Genomic DNA, 22,197 nt, shown 5'->3' with positions numbered 1-22,197 from the left:
GGAGCACGGCTCTTGTTTCCGGCCGGGGAGGGTTTGGGTGACGTACCCAGGGAGCACGGCTCTTGTTTCCGGCCGGGGAGGGTTTGGGGGACGTACCCAGGGAGCACGGCTCTTGTTTCCGGCCGGGGAGGGTTTGGGGGACGTACCCAGGGAACACGGCTCTCGTTTCCGGCGGGGGGAGGGGTTGGGGGTTTTGTCCCCTGCTCTGGCGTTGAAATGGCCGGGAAACCTCTGAGAGTGTGAGGCGGGAGGCGGGGGCCGGGCGGCGGGGGGAGCGGGCGGGGCTGGACTCGGGGGGTCTCGGGCCTGTGGCGCCCCCTGCTCCCAGCCCGGCGCCGGGCCCTCGGCCGAGCTGCCCCGCTGGGGCCGGAGCCGGAGCCGGAGCCGGAGCCTGTCTGGGCGGAGCGCGGGCGAGCTGGGCCGTGGCTCGGGCTCGGGTTGTGCGGCCCCAGGCTTCGCTGTGTGTGGCCCGTTTTCTCGTAACTGGAGTCGCTGAGGCCGGGGCCAGGCGGGCTCGAGGGAGCTGCCCAGACAGTTGTGTCCAATGGACCCAGGGTCACAATTTCACCCCTGCTCCCCTCGGATAGTCACTGGGGGGGGCGGTGGTGGGGGGGCAGTTGGCTGATTGCTTCCGAGCTAAACCCCGATGTTGGTAACCTTCAGTGTGTCGTTCTTTAAATGTCTCGTAGACAATCCAGTGTGCGTGGCGAGTGTCATGTGACCGTTTCTAGGCTGTTAGGTACCAAGCCGTAAGGTGTTGAAGGGCTCCATAGCTTGGAATGGAAATTGTGTGCAGAAGAACTATCAAACACTTCTTTCTATTTCTTTATACAACTAGAAATGTAGGACACTTCAGAAAAAAAATGTAAAGAGAGCATAAATATTCCACGGTTTAAACAACTAAAACTCAAGCAATGCTTGCTTTAGCTGCCCATGCAATCCTAACTCAGCCCTTTGGGTGTGCATTTCAATACAAGTTTTAATTACATGGTTTTATGTATCATGTAGTACAATATAACACAGGTTGTAGAAAAATGCTATCAGTTACGGAGAGATGTGCATTAAGAAGCACTTGTTTTTTCCCCACTCCTCAGAGGTTGCAGGCCATCTGTCTCCTGGTAACTCCTAAGATACCTGTTTTGGGAAAAAGTATCTAAGCATTTAGACAGTAGTTATATTTTAGGCAGGATTTTCCACAACCTCATGGGTGAAGTGTGTGTATGAATCCTTGGCTGTAAGAAAGACAGGGTCACAGTTTTTAATGTTACCAATTCAAATATTAAAGATGCACAAATTCATTATGCGTGTTGTCATGTCCTTATTTCTCTCCCTAGACTGGCCTGTGGGGATGTTGAAGGAAAATTTGATATGTTGTTCAATAGAGTGCAAGCTGTTCAGAAGAAAAGTGGAGAATTTGATGTAAGATTTATATTTCTGCTTCTGCACTGTGGTTTGTTAGATTAGAAGTATTTCACTGTATATTGCCTCCCATTGGCAAGTGAAAAAACTTCTGATCTACGATAATGTTAAATAAAGCCAAATGCTCATTGTGTTGACTCCTCTAAATGTTACGTGGAAAGAATATTTGCACATAATGTGAATTAGAAGCTTAGTATTTACACAGTGCTTTGCATCTTAAAAATGTTGAACAAATATTAATACTCACATCATCTCTTTAAAGTTGGTACCACAGATAAGTCGTCTTATCCTCGTATTTACAGGTGGGAAACTGAAGCAAAGAGATGCAGTGACCTGCTCAAGGTCTCTCACTGAGGGTATGTCTACCCTACAGAGACTATCCCAGCATAGCTGTGGCAGTGTTGCTATGCTGAGATAACCCCTGGCTATTTCCATTGTTGTAAGAAAACTACGTCCCCAAGCAACAGCTACACCGGGGATTCAGTTGGCATAGCTATGGCACTCCGGGGGTGGAGGTGGATTTTTCACACCCCTGAGCGACATAGCTATGTCATCCTAAATTTTAGGTGTAGACCAGGTCTCAATGAGATGCAGAGCCAGAAATAGAACCCAGGAATTCTGGCTTTTAGCCCCATGCTCATTCTACATTAATCAAAATGTAGAACTTGAATTATTTTACCAAAATTGATTTTTATTTCTGACTGAAAATTGATACAAAGGTACTGGGGGAAACTATTTTTCTTAAAACCCTGACATTTCTGAGTTCTTAAAAAAAAAATATATATATATCTCTGAATTGAAGGTGAAAGCAAGCAGGTCTTTACTGGAAAACATTTTATAAGTTACATTTGTTTAAAAAAAATTAGCTAAGTGACAAGTGTTGTTACCTGCAGTGTTGTTGTAGCCATGTTGGTCCCAGGATGTTAGAGAGAGAAGGTGGGTGTGGTAATATCTTTTATTGAACCAACTTCTGTTGGTGAGAGAAACAAGCTTTCAAGCTTACACAGACGCCTTCTTCGGGCCTGGGAAACTTAGGCCAGGTCTGCACTATATACTTACTTAGGTATAAGTACGTTGCTCAGGGGTGTAAAAAATCCACATCCCTGAGCAACTTAGTTATACCGACCTTAAACCCCGTGTAGACAGCGCTGTGTTGGTGAGAGAGCTTCCACCAACGTAGGTGTCAGCTCTCGCAGAGGTGGAATTATTAAGCTGATGGGAGAGCTCTCTGCCATGGACTTAGAGCATCTTCACCAGAGGTTTGTAGTGTAGACCTGCCCTTATTCAGTGTGTCACATCTGAATTCAAGGTGTGACAGATTGAATGATCCCTTCAAATATATGTTAACTACTTATGTTAAACAAAGTGAAGTGGCCAGTTAACCCCCCTCCAGTCCTAGGGAGGAAAGGAAGGGATGGAGAAACAGCTGAGGGGGAAGTTGTTAGCGCATTATAGATTGTTGTAATGAACCATAAATCTAGTGTCTCTTCAGTCCATGATTTTTAGTGTCTAGCAAAGTTATGAATTGAAGCTTCCAGGTTTTGTCTTTTGAAAGTGTTGTGGAGGTTTCCTATGAGATTGAGGACTGATAGGTCAGATATGGAGTGATCGCTTTGTGAAAAGTGTTCACCCACAAGTGATATGGTGATTTTTTTTCCTCATCATTTTCCTGTGAGTTCATTCAAGAGCATAGCGATGATCTGGTTTCATCTACATAGTTGTTACTGGAGCACTTAATGCACTGGACGAGGTCTGCCACATGTTGTGATAGGCATGTGTAGGACCCATGGATCTTGAAAGGTATGTTGGGGATGGGTATTGATCATTGTAGCAGTGGAGATAAGTCTGCATGTTTTGCATCTTCTGTTCTGGCAGGGTCTGGTGCTGCTTTGAGTTGATGTGTCCTGGTCTGTGAGGAGCTTGCTTCTGATGATGAGCTTGGAGAGACGGGGGGGTTATTTGAAGGCCAGAAGTTGGGAAAGACTTCTTTCACAATGGGGTCTCCATCGAATATGGGTTGTACTTGTTTGATGATACTCTGTAGCAGTGTGGGGTGATAGGTGACAACTAGGGGTGTTTGGTTGGTGAGGGTTTACTTCTGTACTGAAGCAGGTTCTCTTGGGATATTTGGATGACTTGTTCCATGATGTGATCTACTTCTCTGATGGAGTGTCCTTGTTTGGTGAAGGTGGTTTTAAGTGTGTAATGGTGTTTATTCTGGACTTTCTCTTCGGAGAGTATTCTGTCGTATGAGAGTGCCTGGTTGTAGATAACAGATGTCTTTGTGTGTTTGTGGTGGCTATGGGATCCGTGAAGGTAGATATGGTGATCCCTGGGTTTCTTGTATATAGTCTGTAGGTGTTCATTGTTGAAGCTGCTTGTGGTGTCTAGAAAGTTCATGCTACTGTGGGAGTTCTCCAGCGAGAGTTTAATGGTGGTTGTTGAAGTTGTGATGGAAATTTGAGAAAGTTTAAGTTGCCTCTGCCAATGCAGCCTGATCCTTGGCTGCATTTTTGCCTCCCACAGCTCTTGCTAGTTTTGCTTTGGAGAGTGGAAAATTGAAGCCAGAGGACTGAAGTCAGGTACTTAAGTTGTATGCTTTGCCTTCAGTTGTTCAGCAACTGAACTGCAGTCAAGAGACAAAAGCTGCATTTTCCTATCTCTTGCTATTCTTTTCACTCTTCTTTGTGTGAATGTCTTGGAGAAACACAGGATGAGATTTTAACAGAACCTGAGAGCTCAGACTGATGCTGTTATAACGGAGTCTAGGGTGTTTTAAACCCCTTGATTAGTGTTGTAACAGTAAACAGTTAAATGTGGTCTGGGGTTCAGGTAGAATAGGTTCTGGCCCTTTCTCCTGTTGTAACAACCATCATTAAAATACACCAGGAAAACTGGTGAAAAAATAATGGTAGATCCTGAGGTCCCAGCAGGTGGTGGTAGCGGTGATGGTGAAGCTCCCTCTGTCCCTCCCCTGTCCAGGCTGCAAGCTCAAGTCAGTAATCGATATTCCCCCTCCAGAAAAGGAATGCCTTGCCCCCATCAAAATGAACCAAACAAATACACTTCTGGTGAATTGCAGTTATCAGCACTTCATGGTGTCCTAGCAACTCTTAATTTGTTGTTATAACAACTCTATGCACTCTCCAGGAGTCTTTTGAGAATCCTTATCACAGTTCACTTTGCTTAAACACACTCAGTTTGTACCACTCTCTTTGATTCTAACTTTCACTTAATTTCATGTAACAGGTCATGGTAAACTTCTGTAACCTTTCTCCCACTCTGTGCAACTTGTGATACTGGTCTCTGCACATCATGACTTAAAAGGATGCTTGCAATAATGGTAGGATGCTATTGGAGAGATTGCTAGGAAGTGTTTTCTCCTGGAAAAGACTCTGTACATAGAGAAGGAATAAGGGAGTTTCTCACAATGAAGATTTATTTGATCTTGTAATTTCAGCTGGTTTTTTCCTGTTTTTTTTTTTTTTTTCCTTATGTGCTTAATAACTGCTAAGGAATTTCTTGTTTTACATGCATCAAATGAAACTAAATCTCAGGCAATAAGCCACTGACCCCAAATCACTGTTAATGCTGTGACAGTAAGAAAGTAACGAAAAGGACAGCTTAGGTATTTTAACATCGTAAACCTTTCCCCGTTCTTACAATGGTTCTCTTGTGTTATTTTTTTTCAATGATTTTAGCTGCTTTTGTGTGTTGGGAACTTCTTTGGCTCTACTCCAGAGGCAGAGTGGGAGGAATACCGGACATGTGCCAAGAAAGGTAAGGAAAGGGTCTGTATATTAGATGACTATAACCCAGTGGGATGTGGTTGCACGTGTGGCTTTGGATTTGATGAACAATATCTTCACCACACATCTCATTCCTGTGTTGCTTTATTAAGCTGTTCAGTGTACGATCCCGAACTGAATAGAGGGATGGCCAGAGAGGGCAAGGGCTGTGGTGGGTGTCCGAGCCATTCAGCTATGGGTTATGGAAGCTGAAGGCAATGTGCTCAGCAGTGCTTGCCGCTGCTGGTACAAGAAAGGATCAGTGTGCGCCTTTTGGTGCCTGCTGCAAATGTCTGCGTGTATGCAAAGGGCTTGGGGCTGTCAGTGGATTGCTATGAGTAATATTAACTAGGCCCTGCTGCCTCGCACTCAATGGAGTGTTAGGTCTGTATGCTGTGCAACTTGCTGCTAGCTGTGTAATTTCTCCAGTAGTGTACAATACTGGGTTGTCTCCTCTCTGCCACTGAGCTGGGGGCAGCTCAAGCTGTTAATTATCAACACATGTAGTTGGCCACATCTATTCCCTGTTGCCCCATCTTTTCCCTCTGGCAGCTGCACTAGACAGCAACAGTGACCCGTCCTTTCAAAATTAATGAACAAGCAGTGAAAAGAATTAGCGTTGAAGCCCTTTCCTCTTGGCCTTCCCAACTTGAGATGTGTTCATTGGGGTATTTCACTTGCGCAGGTTTCCGTCATGGCTGGGAGCGCATAATAAAGGGCCAAGAGTGCTTTGAACACTTTGTGCCCAGAACAGAGGCACATGAGGATTCTGTTTCCATGCAGCTGTTCTACCAAAATATTTCTAAGTATGAAATGCCGTTTGACTTACTGAGCCCATCTGCTTCTCTTTGAGCCTCTCATTACTCCAGCATAGACCCCTTCTCCACCTGTGTAGGAGAAACTACCCATTTCCTTATCCCCCACTCCCTCTCAGGTCCCATCACCACATTTATGAGAGAAGCTTATCTGTGAAAATCTGTAAAGCTGCCACCTTACCTTGTTTTTTCTTAGCGTATCTCTACACTTCAAGCTGGGGATGCAGTTCCCAGCTTGTAGACATATCTGCATTAGCTCTGATCAAGCAAGCTCACTAAAAATATAGATGACGTGATGTGACTGGCAGGAGGGGCTGTGTGCCTGTCTGAGATGTTGGGCACCAGGGTGGATTGATTTAAAATCGCCAATTTTTAGTCAGCAAGCAGGAAATCTTGATTTAAGTCATGGATTTTAAGGGTGTTTTACCTTTGTTCTTTTTAGTTATTTTCCTAAAGAAAAATGGATTCCCCGTAGTTGGTAACTATTAAAACAGGTTGACTTGCAACTAAGTGTAGCCTGTTGTGATGGGTTCCCCCCAGGCTGCCACTAGGATACCACTGAGCCTGCCTGTCCCACCAGCCTGGGCTCCCCTTACTCTGTGCTGCTGTGATAGGCTCTCAAGCCCGCTTCCCGCACGCACCCAAGTAGAGACACCCCCAGGTGCAGCTATGTTGACACAGATGTTGAGATCAGCTCTGCATGGGAGAGCTCAGCTAAGGAATTGCACAGCACACCAGTGCACAACCCCTCTGGAGTGTAAACCCCAAACTGTATTGTCTTGCGCTGTATAGAGAGCTATATAGCGTAAGCTCATAAAATTCACCCTCTCCCTCAATGTGGAGAGAGAGATGCAAAGCTTTCTGTCCCAAATATGGGTTCCACACTGGTTTAAGAGACAAAACAAATTTGCTAACTACAAAAGATAGATTTTAAGTGATAGCAAACAGATCAAAGCAGATTACCTTAGTAAATTAACAAAACCCGCAAACTTAGCTTAACACACTAGATAGGTATGATATAAATTAACAGATTCTCACCCTGAGTGGTGAACAGGCTGGCTGATGCTTAAGGCACAAGTTGCTTTGGCTTTCCTAGGTTTTCATACACAGGCTATAAATCCTTCTAGCCTGGGACCATCACTTCCCACAGTTCAGTCTTTGTTCCTCAGGTGTTTCCAGGTGTGGTGTTGTAGGGAGAGAGAGGATCCCCCCCCCCCACCCATAACGTCATTTTCCCCCTTTTATGTCTTCTTCCCTCTTGCTGGAAAGCTCTTTTGCTGTGACCTGGGTCAAACAGTTCCCATTGTGTAGTGCTATCTCAGAGAGGTTTCTATTGTACACAGTTCCTGGGGTAATCCTTGTGCTTGTGTGCATTTCCTCAATAAGCCGTTAACATTGTTTGGTCTTTTTACTGTCATACCTGAAAGTCTGCCTGTCGGTGTTTTCAACCTCATGACATGTTACTGAAACACATACATAGCCAAACTTCATAACTTCACATATGAGAATAGCACACACAATCCAATGATGTCTAGCAGAACAAGACTTTTAGAATGACACCTCACAAGGCATATTTTGTATAAGGCATATCTTAATTACATGACAATGGTGCATACTGGGGTATCAGGGTGTCACACCTATACGCTACATTTGATTCTTCTTGCTTCACGTTTATTTAAGCAATTGTATAGCCTAACGTACATGTATTCAAGTTTTTACTTTTTTTTTGGTTAGAAAATGGTAGGTATTTTTCACTTGTGATTTGCCAAGCTGTTTGGATTGAAATTCAGATTAAATTAGAAATTCACAAAAATTGCATTTTATTTTTTTATTAAATAAAACTACCTTAAACTTGCTGAATATGTACAAAAATTGTCAGAACATGTTTTGCATTCAAAACTGATTATACAAAGGAAGTACACCTCTACCCCGATATAATGCTGTCCTTGGGATCCAAAAAATCTTTACCGCGTTATAGGTAAAATCACATTATATTGAACTTGCTTTGATCCGCCAGAGTGCACAGCCCTGCCCCCCTGGAGCACTGCTTTACCGCGTTATATCCGAATTCGTGTTATATTGGGTCTCGTTATAGCTGGGTAGAGGTGTATTATAAGTAGTTATTGAAGGGAACTGATTATTTTTGGTCAGTTTGTCCTTCAAGATTTTGGAACTGGTAGTTCTCATCCTCTCCCACCTAGCTAGTTTTTATTAATAGATTGGAAGAGGAAAACAAGCTTTCCTTCTTTTTCAACTCCCAGTAGGTTTCTTTGAATTTGTCATTGAGTTGAGCTATTTGAATGAACTGAAATGAAGAAAATAGTCTCTTAGCACCTGCAGAAGTGGTTCCTGTTGTGAGAAGCTGATTTAGCATCTCAGCAAACTCTAGTTCCAGGTGCTTAGCCAGTGACTCCTACCAGTTCAGTGGTTTAACATTCTTTAAAACTTGGGAGAAACTATGTACTGCTTATTTTTGGTATTTAATTAAAATTATTTTAATAAATTGATAAATTTTGACTTTAACATAGGCTGTCCATTTCAGATTTAATTTTAAATAGGTTTATTTTTAAAAAAATCTTTTTTTAATTTAAATCGAATTCTGATTTAAATAAAATCCAGGTGTGTTTTTTAAAGCGGCTATCCACCCTGTTAGGCATGTACAGTAAAAGCTTTTTTTATCCAGCATGTTGGGGGAATGGGGGGTGCCAGTAAGTGAAAAATGCCAGTTAACTAAGGCGGAGGGAGTTTTGGTGTGGGAGGATGTGCAGGGCTAGAGGTTGGGGTGCGAGCTCTGGGAGGGAGTTTGGGTGCGGGAGAGGGCTCAGAGCAGGGGTTGAGGAGGGGTTTTGGGATGCTGGATCTGGGAGGTGGGGAGTGGCAACCTGTCCCGGCTGCTCCTTGGTGGAGGCACGGCAGACGGCTCTGCGCACTGCCCCTACCCCGAGTGCTGGCTCTGCTGCTCCCATTGGCCGGGACAGCTGAGTTTTGCTTTCCAGCTAAACTTTGTTCTGTTGTTACCTCATTTCCTTGATCCAGCCCCACTCTGTTCTGCTTCATCTATCTGTCCTGTTTAGTATGTAAGTTGTAGTGTCTGGAGTAGGAACTCTAGTCTTTGTTACTTGCCTGTACAGGTCCTATCACAAAGGGGTTTGTTCTTGATTGGATTTCCTGGGTGCTTATAAAAGATCATTTTTTCTAAGCTGGGAAAGATGGTGATTGACCTGTTTCACATCAAACCTTGCTAGAGAGGTTAGCAGCAGTATTGGAAGAGATTGAGTTTTCACCATTCTCAGGTTATGGAGGAGTTAAACTCAGTCTTCAGAGGGCAGGGAGATCTCCGATCTGGACTGACTTACCCCCAGTCACTCTTAGACCTGGTCGACACACACAGTCTGTGTGGATATAAGTAAAGATGTCACTTTATTTTCATGAGGTGAAGTGATGCAACTTTGTTCACTTTGGGCACTTAGAGTGGTTTAAACCTGGTTTATCTCTTTAGCTTATGGCGGTACATTTTTATAGGTGAAAGCTAAACTGATGAGTCCACACACAAGTTGCACTGTTTTAACTAAACAAATGTAAGTGAAACTGGTGCAAGTTGTGTATCTGCAATCTTTTAGTTCTTCAGGGCTAAAGCTTAATGATCTCCTAGGTGTCTTGCAAATCTTGATTATTTACATTGGCTTTTCTTGAGGGGGGAGATTACAGTTGATGGAGGCAGGGATGGGAGAATCATTTAATCTTGTTGGCATTATCAGTGAAGATGTTAAGGGACACAGTCAACTTGAAATCTACCAAATTAGAAAAAACAAACAGTACTTAATATACTGTATTAGTATATGCTATAATGTTCAATTTAGGTGTGTGTTGTTTTTTTAATTGGTGGTTAATAAATTTCAGTGAAATGGGCAGGATCTAACAAACTCAATTTCTGGGTCCGTAACTATAGTACATTTCCTCTGTAGTGAATCTTTACGTCATAATAGTAAATACAGAATCAAATAAATGTCACAGTTCTGAAACAAGTGAACTAATTATGTGTGTTTCTTCTCTAGCTCCTATTCCAACGTATGTCTTGGGTGCCAATAACCCGGAAACTGTACATTATTTTCCAGACGTCAATGGCTGTGAACTAGCTGAGAACATTACATACTTAGGTAATGGTATAGATTTTATTTCTGTGTTGGGAATCCGATGTGCGCTTTATGGGAGTATTAAAATGTTGCTGTAGGGGTGCCTTAATTTAGGTTGTGATGGCCCTTTCATTCCAAACTTCACTTGTTCATTTCTTCGCTTGTTGATACCTTCCTTCAGAAATCATGTCAACTAATCTCTCGTACTGAGTCTCAGGCCCAAGATGAATTGTTTTTGAAACCTTAATAAAATCCATTCTGCTTTTTTTTCCGATAAGCAACATAAAAAGACATCATTTGTACTTTTACAACATTTTCAACTTCTTATGAGCTCAACAGAGCTATTTGGGTTGTCAAACTGAGCTTGTTGGACAAGTTTCAATGAAGTCGTCAAGCTGCCAGTTTTGGGGAAAAAATTGTTGGGAAACAAGTTAATGGCAAAAGAACAAAATCTATTGCATATATGCAGTATGAATTTTCCTTCCTAATTCAGCTATGCATTTATTGTATGTCCACACAGCAGAACTGTGCATGAGCTAGTCTACCTCAGCTAGTGCGAGCTGCAACAGCCGTGGATTCATGCTAGCTGAAGACAATGCAGCACGGACTTCAGAGAGGGCTAGCAGTCAGGCTACATACCTAGGGCCAAACTGGGCTTGTACTACCGTTACTGGAGCTTGCCCTGCACTGTTTTCACTGCTATTGTTACCCATGCTAGCTGGATTCAAGCTAGCTCACGTAGGCTAGTCCATACACAGAAGATAAGAATGGCCATACTGGGTAATACTGTGGCCAATGCCAGATGCTTTAGAGGGAATGAACAGAACAGGACAATTATTGAGTGATCCATCCACTGTTGTCCAGTTCAAGCATCTAGCAGTTAGCGGCTTAGTGATACCTAGAGCATGGGGTTGCGTCCCTGACCGTCTTGGCTAATAGCCATTGGTGGACATATCTTCTGTGAACTTAGCTAATTCTTTTTTGAACCCAGTTATACTTGTGGCCTTCACAACATCCTCTGACCCCTGGTTCTTGTGTTACGTGAAGGGGTAAATAACATTTCCTTTTTCACTTTCTCCACACCACTCATGATTTTATAGATCTCTATAATATCACCCCTTAGTCGTCTCTTTTCCAAGCTGAACAATCCCAGTTTTTTAATCTCTGTTTATATGGAAGCCGTTCCACACCCTTAATCATTTTTGTTCCCCTTCTATGTACTGTTTCCAATTCAAATATATATTTTTTGAGAGGGGACAATCAAAACTCTATGCAGTATTCAGGGGATGGGTATTCCATGGCTTCATATAGTGGTATTATGACATTTTCTGTCTTATTATTTATCCATTTCCTAATAGTTCCTAACATTCTGTTAGCTTGTTCCAGATCATTTATGAATATGTTGAACAGCACTGGTCTTAGTACAGACCCCTGGGAATCCCTGTATTTATCTCTTGCCACTGTGAAAACTGACTGTTTATTGCTACCCTTTTGTTTCCTGTCTTTTAACCGGTTACTAATCCAAAAGAGCACCTTCCCTCTTATCTGAAGACTGCTTACTTTGCTTAAGAGCTTTTGGTGAGGGATCTTGTCAAATTCTTTTTCTAAGTATACTATATCCACTGGATTACCCTTCTCCACATGCTTGACCCCCCTCAAATGATTCTAATAGATTAGTGAGGCATGATTTTCCTTTACAAAAACTGTGTTGACTCTTCCCCAGCAAATCGTGTTCATCTGTGTGACTGATATTTCTGTTCTTTTAGTATAGTTTCAGCCAATTTGCCCAGTACTGAAGTTAGACTTACCGGCTTACCTAACTGCGAGGATCCACCTCTGGAGCATTTTTTTTAAAATTGGCATTACATTAGCTACTCTCCAGTCATCTTGTACAGAGGATGATTTAAGCAATAGTTTACATACCAAAGCTAATACTGTAGTTCTACAATTTCATATTTGAGTTTCTCCAGAACTCTTGGGTGAATACCTTCTGGTCCTAGTGACTTATTACTGCTGAATTTATCATTTGTTCAAAAACCTCTTGGACCAGATTCCATGTGCTTTTTAGGACTGTATCAAGAACTGCCTGTCCCCTTGTGGGTTCCAGAACTAGCTGCTCCAAGAAGCAGTCATTGAAGATGTCTAGAAATTGTATCTCTGTGTCCCATCCTAAGCTGACATGTACCCGTGTAGTATGGGTTTTGTTGAAATCCCCCATTATTATTGTGTTTTCTACTTTTGTAGCCCCTTTAATCCCCCTGAGCATTTTAAATGGAAAGGGGTTTCCAGTCATTGAGCTAAATCCTGGAGTCCTGACTGCAATTAATGCGTTACCAGAGCCAGTCAGTTTCCTCATAAGCAAGGACTGCAAAGCTTGGCCTCCTGTTAGCATGACACATTTTAGTAGTTTCTTACAATAATTTCATTTGTGTTTTACTACAGGTCGTAAGGGTATTTTCAGCGGCACCTCAGGGTTGCAGATTGCCTACCTGAGTGGTACAGAATCCCTGAGTGAGCCAGCTCCTGCCTACAGTTTCAGCTCCAAGGATGTGTCAGAACTGAAAATATCTTTATTATCTACTCCAAAATTCAAAGGTGTCGATATCTTGCTGACATCCCCCTGGCCCAGAGGTGTCGGGAATTTTGGAAATAAACCTGTAAGTATTCAAATTCAGTTGAAATGGGTTAAATGTGCAGTTAACTAATACTCTGACTTCCACTCACTGTAGCTATTTGTAGATTTAAAAAAAAAAAAAAAAGCTTTAAAAATGGTTTGTCAGACTGGTTTCTGTTCTGAGGATGCGTATCTTGGCTCTTGAAATGGGTAAGTAGGGCCCATGGTGTCTTCTTGAGTTCAGACAATGAGCTGTCATTTTTCCTGTAGACTAATTGTTTTCCACACTAGGATTGTTTGTGGTACAAATTTGAGCCGTTTTTTATTCCAATTAATCTTTTGAATCTTTTACTAGCTGACTTGCGGATCTTGTAACTTCTTTAGTTTCATGTGTGTGAAGTATGCTGGATAATTTGATCTCACCCACAGGCCTCTTGCAGACTCCTTGTAACAGCAGCTTACCTCTCCCTAGTGATGAGGCACATCTGCTACCTCAGTTTCTCCACTATCGGGGGTAAGGGATAGCTCAGTGGTTTGAGCATTGGCCTGCTAAACCCAGGGTTGTGAGTTCAGTCCTTGAGGGGGCCATTTAGGGAACTGCGGTTAAAAAAAAACTGTTTGGGAATTTGTCCTGCTTTGAGCAGGGGGGTTGGACTAGATGATCTCCCGAGGTCCCTTCCAACCCTGATATTCTATGATTCTATGATCAGTGGTCTTCTATGGGCTTGTACATTGCTGTGGTGCTCTTGACCCTTTGGTTAAAAGTTAGTCTCTCTTCTGGGGACAGCCAAAAGTCCAACTAAAGAAATAAGTCCTTCCAGCCCTCTCTGGGCTCTGAATAGCTCTTTGACTCCTCCTTACCCTTCCTAGGGCACTTTTGACTTTTTGTCGTCCGTGCAGGAGTATATACCCATCACCCATAGGTAGGACTTTTCTGCTCTGGGTTCTGGCCCAAACCACCTGCTTCACTTTCCCTCAGCCGTTTCCTACATGACCTGTTGTTTGTCAGTCTGCTGCCTCTGGAGAGTCTCACTCCGCTCTCTCTCAGCACCTCCTGCTCCCACGGTCTCTTCTCTGCTGTGTGGAGGTCAGTGGAGTCTCTGTTGATCCTTTCCCAGGCCCCACTTCCTGGAGAACCTGCTAGCATAGTGCTGCTCCTGCTAGCTTTCTTTTCACTGAGCACAGGCTGCCTTTTATAAGTAAGTCCCAACAGGCCTGGCTGTCAGTCACGTGGTCTCTGGACTCTGTCCAATGATCTGGGTGGTAAACTAGGCACAGGTGAGGCTGGACACAAACACTCTCATAGGGCTAGCTCACCCTGTGATACTACTGATGTTTATATACCTCTTACCTGAGTGAAGGTCATTAAGTGTCACTCAACACATGTTTCCTGCACTACTGACTTTTCTGTTACACATCAGTTTACTGTAGTCAATGCAGGAAGCATCCACTATAAAGCTGAGTTCCAACTTCCAGTCAAGCTCCCGTTTTCAATTGCTCTTAATGTTTTCAAACACATTTTGGTAGGAGAAATGTCATGGTTGGTGTTGGCTAAAGAAGGGGTATGGTGATGGGGACTGTTCAAAGTGGAGGATGAAAATTTGAGCAAAAATGTTCAGTTTTTATGTTAAGTGGACATGGGAAAAATAATTTCCCCCATATATTCTAAACACACATTTTTCTCTCTGAACACTTAAAGTTTAAAACTAGAAACTTGGTACTTGTTCTATTTGGAGATCTCATTTATATTAATGAAGTAATCAAGGTTTGAAGAAAGAGTTTGACTATTTTTAAAGGTTTGCAGTTTTAATCTGGGGCCCCACAAATGGTTTGCTGGCGGAGGGTCCCAGCCTGACTTACCTAGATGGTTATTTGGGCCAGTGCTTGTAGCAGTGATGGTGAGGGCATTTGTGGGGGCTGGGGAGCTCTCATGGATGGGGACAAGAAGGGGGAGCATAGATATTCCCCAGTCTCGTTTGTTCATGGAGGGTGTCCAATGGAGAACAGGACTGAGGGGGGAGAAAGGAGGGGCCGGGAGGCAGCTAACTAGGGGGATATGGGGATTATATCTAGCCGCCCACTGCCAGGGCCTCTGAGCTCTGTGCCAGAGCTTTCCCTTTGTTTAAAAAGTACGCTCTCTGGTAGCGGGAAGAGCTGGGTCAATAGCTGAGCTTCGCAAGCCCCACTGCAAGCAACATCTATGGGAGAATTCGAACTCTGGCTCAGCCATGCTGCTGTTCAGCAGAGGTGCAGAGCACTAAATCTCTAAAATACACAGAACAAAGAAACTCTGTGCTGAACCATTTTTCTCTGCATTGCAAACCCACAGGATTTTAGACTAATGCTTTATTTGCCTTTTACAGGGAGAAATGGATACTAAGAGATGTGGATCTGTGTTAATATCTAATTTAGCCACAAGTCTGAAGCCAAGATATCACTTTGCTGCATTGGAGAAGACCTATTATGAAAGACTTCCTTATAGGTATGTAAGACCTTGAGAAACCACTCTTATTTTATAGGAAAGTGTGGTGTTCTAGCGCGTATGGGAAGCAATTCTAAAATTATAATTTACTGAAGCCGCATGATAGTTTGTAGGTACCTTAATTTATTCCAGCGTACACCCTGACTTCATCTCAAGCATATTTTTTGGCCATAACCCCCATCTACACTAGGAAGTCGACCCACTGCTGATAATAAATGTCAGCAATACATCCCTATGAATTTGTTACAAATAGAATAACTGCTACTGTGGATTTCACAAAACACGTTTCCTCACCAAGAGGTCACAGCAGCATTCTACATGGTTGGAGACAGATGAAGTTAGGCAGACTGGCCACCACAGGGAAGAGAAGCAGGACAAATTCCACACACCTAGTAGTTCCTATCGATACCAGGTCCTCATTGTGGAAACTATGAAAGATACTTTCCCTTGGGCCTGCTTGGGCCCAAGGGAAGGGAGAGATGTATTTGGCACTGGTGAGGCCACGTCTGGAGTATTGCATCCAGTTTTGGACCCCCCATCTACATAAAGGATGTGGACAAATTGGAGAGAGTCCAGCAGAGGGCAACAAAAATGATTAGGGGGCTGGGGCACACGACTTGCGAGGAAAGGCTGAGGGAACTGGGCTTATTTAGTCTGCAGAAGAAAAGAGTGAGGGGGGATTTGATAGCAGCCTTCAACTTCCTGAAGGGGGGTTCCAAAGAGGATGGATCTAGGCTGTTCTCAGTGGTGGCAGATGACAGAACAAGGAGTAATGGTCTCAAGTTGCAGTGGAGGAGGTCTAGGTTGGATATTAGGAAAAACTATTTCACTAGGAGTGTGGTGAAGCACTGGAATGGGTTGCCTAGGGAGGTGGTGGAATCTCCATCCTTAGAGGTTTTTAAGGCCCAGCTTGACAAAGCCCTGGCTGGGATGATTTAGTTGGGGTTGGTCCTGCTTTGAGCAGGGGATTGGACTAGATGACCTCCTGAGGTCTCTTCCAACCCTAATCTTCTATGATTGTATGTATGGAACATATGTGTGGGTGGCAGCTCTGCCCAACCTATAAGAATATCAAGCTTACCCACAAAGAGTTCTCCAATTTTCCAAGGAAGACAGACAATCCTTGTTGAGGATTCAGTACTCAGAAGAACTGAAATAGTATTCTGCAAGGGACAGGAGGACAACTGGAGAGTGTGCTACATTTCCAGAGCCAAGACATGAGATGTTAATCTAAGATTGAATAAGCTTTTTAAGTCTACGGGGAAGGATCCATTGGTGATGGTTCAAATTGGCAGTAACAGCACAGTGTTGGGAGATATCTCAGAGATAGTAGATGACCTCAGTGAACTCGGAGCATGCTGAAGAAGAGTGTCCAAACAATCTTCTTTGAGATCCTTCATATCCTATGTGCAAAGGAAGGCAGAAGAGTCTGGATGTGAATTGCTGGGTAGGAGAGCTTTGGTTTTATGGAATGTTGGTCCATGCTCTATGGGGAGAGGGGCCTGCGTAGTTTGTCTAGCCTTCACCTCCAATCTCCTGGAGGACAGGCTAGCTAACTAGCCAGGAGGGAGTTAAACTAATAGTAAAAGGGGATGGTAAAAAGAGGGAGGATATGAGTCCTAGAACAAAATTGAGATGTTGAGAACAAAATTAAACAAAGAGGCAAATGACATGAAGAGAAGAAATTTTTGAATTGAATTCTTGAAATTTTCCTAATTCTTGGAGCCTGAGTAACAAACAAGAGGAACTGGGATTGCTTATTTATGAGCATAAATTTTATCTAGCTGATATAAATGAAACCTGGTTGGATGATTCATAAAATGAAATGTTAAAGCCAGTGGTTATAACCTATTTGGGAAGGACTGTGCGAGCAAAAGGGGAGTGGCTGTGTGTGTGTTGGGCGGGGGGGACGATGGGACGGAGGATGGCATAACTTTTTTCAGAGTCACTGATAACTCAGAAGAAAATGATCTTGATTGCTTATGGATCTATGTCCTAATATATAAAGAACAAGACGGGGTATTAGTTGGTCTCTATTACAGGCCACCAAATTACACATGGAATAGGATGCTTGCTTCCTTACGCACCAATCTATAATGTGTAAAGAGAAGAGAAAAATGTGTGATCATGGGGGGACTTAAGTTTGAGTGACATATGCTGGAGGTCTTATGCTACCAATCCTTGGATTTTGTAAACATTACAAATAACTAGGGCTGTCGATTAATCACAGGTAACTCACGCGATTAAAAAAAAAATCGCGATTAATCGCAGTTTTAATTGCACTGTTAAACAATAGAATACCAATTGAAATTTATTAAATATTTTGGATTTTTTTACATTTTCATATTTATTGTATTCTGTGTTGTAATTGAAATCAAAGGATATATGTTTGATTACATATATTTGCACTGTAAAAGTGATAAAAAAATAGTATTTTTCAATTCGTCTCATACAAGTTCTGTAGTGCAATCTCTTTGTCGTGAAAGTGCACCTTTTTTTGTTACATAACTGCACTCAAAAACGAAACAATGTAAAACTTCAGAGCCTACAAATCCCTCAGTCCTACTTCTTGTTCAGCCAATCGCTAAGACAAACAAGTTTGTTTACATTTACAGGAGATAATACTGCCCACTTCTTATTTACAATGTCACCAGAAAGTGAGAACTGGCATTTGCGTGGCATTTTTGTAGCCAGCATTGCAAGGTATTTACGTGCCATATATGCTAAACGTTCGTATGCCCCTTCATGACTCGGCCATTCTTCCAGAGGACATGCTTTCATGCTGATGACGCCAGTTTAAAAAAAAATGCATCAATGAAATTTGTGACAGAATTCTCCCCCAAAGAGTTCAATGTCCCCTACTCTGTTTTACCCGCATTCTGCATATATTTCGTGTTATAGCAGTCTCGGATGATGACCCAGCACGTTTGTTTTAAGAACACTTTCACTGCAGATTTCACAAAACACAAAGAAGGTGTACCAATGTGAGATTTCTAAAGAAAGCTACAGCACTCGACCCAAGGTTTAAGAATCTGAAGTGCCTTCCAAAATCTGAGAGGGACGAGGTGTGGAGCATGCTTTCAGAAGTCTTAAAAGATCAACATTCCGATGCAGAAACTATAGAACCCAAACCACCAAAAAGGAAAATCGCCTGGTGTCATCAGACTCAGATGATGAAAATGAACATGTGTCGGTCCTCACTGCTTTGAATTGTTATCGAGCAGAATCAGTCATCAGCATGGATCGTCAGGCTCAACGGGAAGTGATCAATGACTCCATGTTTAGTTGGCAGCCGGTTTCAAGCGGAGTGCCCCAAGGGTCGGTCCTGGGGCCGGTTTTGTTTAATATCTTTATTAATGATCTGGAGGATGGTGTGGACTGCACTCTCAGCAAGTTTGCAGATGACACTAAACTAGGAGGCGTGGTAGATACACTAGAGGGTAGGGATCGGATACAGAGGGACCTAGACAAATTAGAGGATTGGGCCGAAAAAAACCTGATGAGGTTCAACAAGGACAAGTGCAGAGTCCTGCACTTAGGACGGAAGAATCCCATGCACTGCTACAGACTAGGGACCGAATGGCTAGGTAGCAGTTCTGCTGAAAAGGACCTAGGGGTCACAGTGGACGAGAAGCTGGATATGAGTCAACAGTGTGCTCTTGTTGCCAAGAAGGCTAACGGCATTTTGGGCTGTATAAGTAGGGGCATTGCCAGCAGATCGAGGAACGTGATCGTTCCCCTTTATTCGACATTGGTGAGGCCTCATCTGGAATACTGTGTCCAGTTTTGGGCCCCACACTACAAGAAGGATGTGGAAAAATTGGAAAGAGTCCAGCGGAGGGCAACAAAAATGATTAGGGGTCTGGAGCACATGACTTATGAGGAGAGGCTGAGAGAACTGGGATTGTTTAGTCTCCAGAAGAGAAGAATGAGGGGGGATTTGATAGCAGCCTTCAACTACCTGAAGGGGGGTTCCAAAGAGGATGGAGCTCGGCTGTTCTCAGTGGTGGCAGATGACAGAACAAGGAGCAATGGTCTCAAGTTGCAGTGGGGGAGGTCCAGGTTGGATATCAGGAAAAACTATTTCACTAGGAGGGTGGTGAAACACTGGAATGCGTTACCTAGGGAGGTGGTGGAGTCTCCTTCCTTGGAGGTTTTTAAGGCCCGGCTTGACAAAGCCCTGGCTGGGATGATTTAGCTGGGAATTGGTCCTGCTTTCAGCAGGGGGTTGGACTAGATGACCTCTTGAGGTCCCTTCCAACTCTGATATTCTATGATTCTATGAATAGCCACTGAGCAGGTAAATGACCCATTGACCTTGTTGACACCTGGCAGAGGCATCAGCTTGCCCCTTGTCTCTGAGAAACTGGCTTGGCCACTCCCCAGACTTAGAACAAGTTTTAGTAACACCAAATACTAGAATCTTATAACTTTAACAATGTGGCTACACATATTTTACAAGGACAATAATGACCAGCAAATAAGAGTTTTCAAATGATAGCTCACAAGGCATACCTTGTACAAAGATTATTACAATAGTGGGCTGGGGTGAATACAGGGGTACAGTCTGTCACCCCCTCCCACAAGGTTAAAGTAATTTAAAAAAAAAAAAATCCTTAAATATTGTAGTGAGATAGACAGTTAATTGTATCCTACTTCCTCTGCCTCATTGCCTCTCATCCCTGCCTTCCTCACATCTACTTTCCACTTTCCCCTTCCTGCAGTCCTGCTCCTTTATGAACTGAAGTGTCATGGAAACCCTTACAATTCACTGAAAATATTGTGGGCTTTCTGGTTGTTTGGCGGGGGCAGAAGGAGGAAAGCTAGCGAATAGACATTTGATGAAACCATCCGCAGTAAAAACATCTGGATAGATTTTTCAGAAGTGCTCAGTGCAACTGAGTCAGAGTTGAGCAGTCCCTGTTGTATTGTGTGGTGCTTCCACAACTGTCATTGAATTGTACATCACTTGTTTACTATTCCTCTGCTGGTCAATGACTGGTGATGATTGTTCAACACCCACCTGCGTGTTGGTCACCTTCTTTGTTGTCACTGGAGAATTTATAACATATTTCAACCATACAGCAGAATCTCACAACTTCATACACACTAATGATACACATATTTTGACAGAAAAATGGGTTTCAGCAGATCATGACCTTTCATGTGATATCCTACATGGCATGCTTTGTATGAAATATATCCTAATTATATGACGGGGTAAATATAGGGTTCCAGGATGCTGCACAATGCACCAGTTAAAAAATAATTCTCCAGTTCTCCAAACTACCCTCTGTAGTTTTGTTAATGAAGCACATTGTGGAGGCTGAAGTGAAGAGAGGCAATGGGTGGGAAAGAGGTAGGGCCTTCAGTGGAGGTGGTGGTTTGAAACTGCCTTCTGCCTAAAGTCCCAAGCAGCTGTATGTTGGTCTTCCACCCAGATTAGCCTCTGGTTTCCTGTGGCCAAATCTAAACTGGGAGCTGGTGGATATTCCAAATATTATTTGCATAAAAGAGTAAATTACAACTTGCTACTGGGAACAAATTGCTGCTGAAAGGGCGGTTGGTCTTTTGGAAGTGTTGGGACCTGGGATCCAGGGAACCTTAGGGAGGGAAAGATTTAGGGGGATGAGGGCTGGAATTGTGAACGAGTGTCATCAGAATAATAGAAGAAAGATTTATCACTTTTCCCTATTATTATCTCTAATCCATTTAATGGGCATTACTTCCAGATATGCTGCTGCTTTTCAAAAAGGTCCTAAAAAATGGAAATGTAAAATGAATTGAATTCTTGTTGTGAAGCTAGTTGTTCATTTGCAGCGTTAGCGTCTCAGCGCCTCTTGGGTTGCTGAATCTGAGTCGTTGAGTCATTTCTGTTTTTTCCAGTATCTCTATGCATTTAGTATTCTCCCAATGCGCTCAATGGACCCTGCAGAGCTAGTGAAACAGCCACAGGATGTCACTGAAAACCCATATCGGAAATCTGGGAAAGAGGCACATCAGCCAAAGATGCTCTCAGGTGCAGAGGTACAATATGTTCAGCCTTTGAGTGAGTGAGCTGCTGCTTTCTTCTGCAGTGTAAAACAGTGCTTGGGTTTGTAACCTTTGAGAAGTATCAGAGGGGTAGCCGTGTTAGTCTGAATCTGTAAAAAGCAACAGAGGGTCCTGTGGCACCTTTGAGACTAACAGAAGTACTGGGAGCATAAGCTTTCGTGGGTAAGAACCTCACTTCTTCAGATGCAAGACTTGCACTCTTTCTTTCCTTCTCCCCCAAGTGCTTCCGTGCCTTCTGAAAAACACAAGTAAGAGGGGCTGCTGAAATAGGGAAGGGGGATAACTGTTCTAGACAAGTCTCCCAGGCTTGGGATGTGGTTACTAGGCAGATGGACTTCATTGTATTAGTAGGAGAGAAGATCAAACCATTATGTCACTTATCTGCTGAGTAACAAACAGCCTTTTCAGAAGGACCTCTTTGTATATTAGGTGGGGCTTCATCATATAGACAGAGCACAATTGACTTTGGTTTTATTTTTCTGACCAGGAAGAACCAGCTTGTCAGTTTTTCTTTGATTTGAGCAAACAGCATGGAAAGAAGCGGCCATCAGATGGAAAGGGGGGACAACATTCCCAGCTCAAGCAGCCTAAGAAAATCCGTGAGTACTTGGCCATTGGTGCTTTTGGTGAACTCTCTGGAAGCTACCCTAGAAAAATAAGAAAGCAAAATGTTCCTGAGTAGTAGTAGTTGTTGGTGTTCTTTGAGTAGTGTCCCTGTGGGTGCATCACCGTAGGTGTATCTGTGTCGTTGCGTCTCTAATCGCAGATTACAGATAGCAATGTCCACCTGACCCCTACATGTGCTCTTCCTCCCTCGTGGTCTGTTTCAAGGCTATGTAGTGCTGAGAGAGCAAACCGTCCTCAGTTGCTTCTCGACCGCCTTTGGCCTTGA

At 43.2% G+C, this 22,197-nt stretch overlaps 1 protein-coding gene across 1 annotated transcript in view; it reads left to right on the top strand.

The window, feature by feature from the left end:
• Positions 1-137: 137 nt before the first annotated feature.
• CWF19L1 (CWF19 like cell cycle control factor 1) overlaps positions 138-22,197 on the top strand; it is a 49,135-nt gene continuing 27,075 nt past the window's right edge. Inside the window, exons 1-9 of the mRNA XM_034752913.1 lie at positions 138-239; positions 1,335-1,419; positions 5,121-5,199; positions 10,078-10,179; positions 12,598-12,812; positions 15,133-15,251; positions 16,364-16,460; positions 21,138-21,278; positions 21,793-21,904. Coding sequence (XP_034608804.1) covers positions 217-239; positions 1,335-1,419; positions 5,121-5,199; positions 10,078-10,179; positions 12,598-12,812; positions 15,133-15,251; positions 16,364-16,460; positions 21,138-21,278; positions 21,793-21,904 — 973 coding nt within the window. The 5' untranslated portion in view covers positions 138-216. The remainder of the gene's footprint in view (positions 240-1,334; positions 1,420-5,120; positions 5,200-10,077; positions 10,180-12,597; positions 12,813-15,132; positions 15,252-16,363; positions 16,461-21,137; positions 21,279-21,792; positions 21,905-22,197) is intronic.

This window comes from Trachemys scripta, chromosome 18, assembly GCF_013100865.1.
Source record: "Trachemys scripta elegans isolate TJP31775 chromosome 18, CAS_Tse_1.0, whole genome shotgun sequence".
Taxonomy (NCBI): Eukaryota; Metazoa; Chordata; order Testudines; family Emydidae; genus Trachemys; species Trachemys scripta.
Note: the sequence above shows the minus strand (reverse complement) of the source record. Positions and strands in the feature narration are given on the sequence as shown.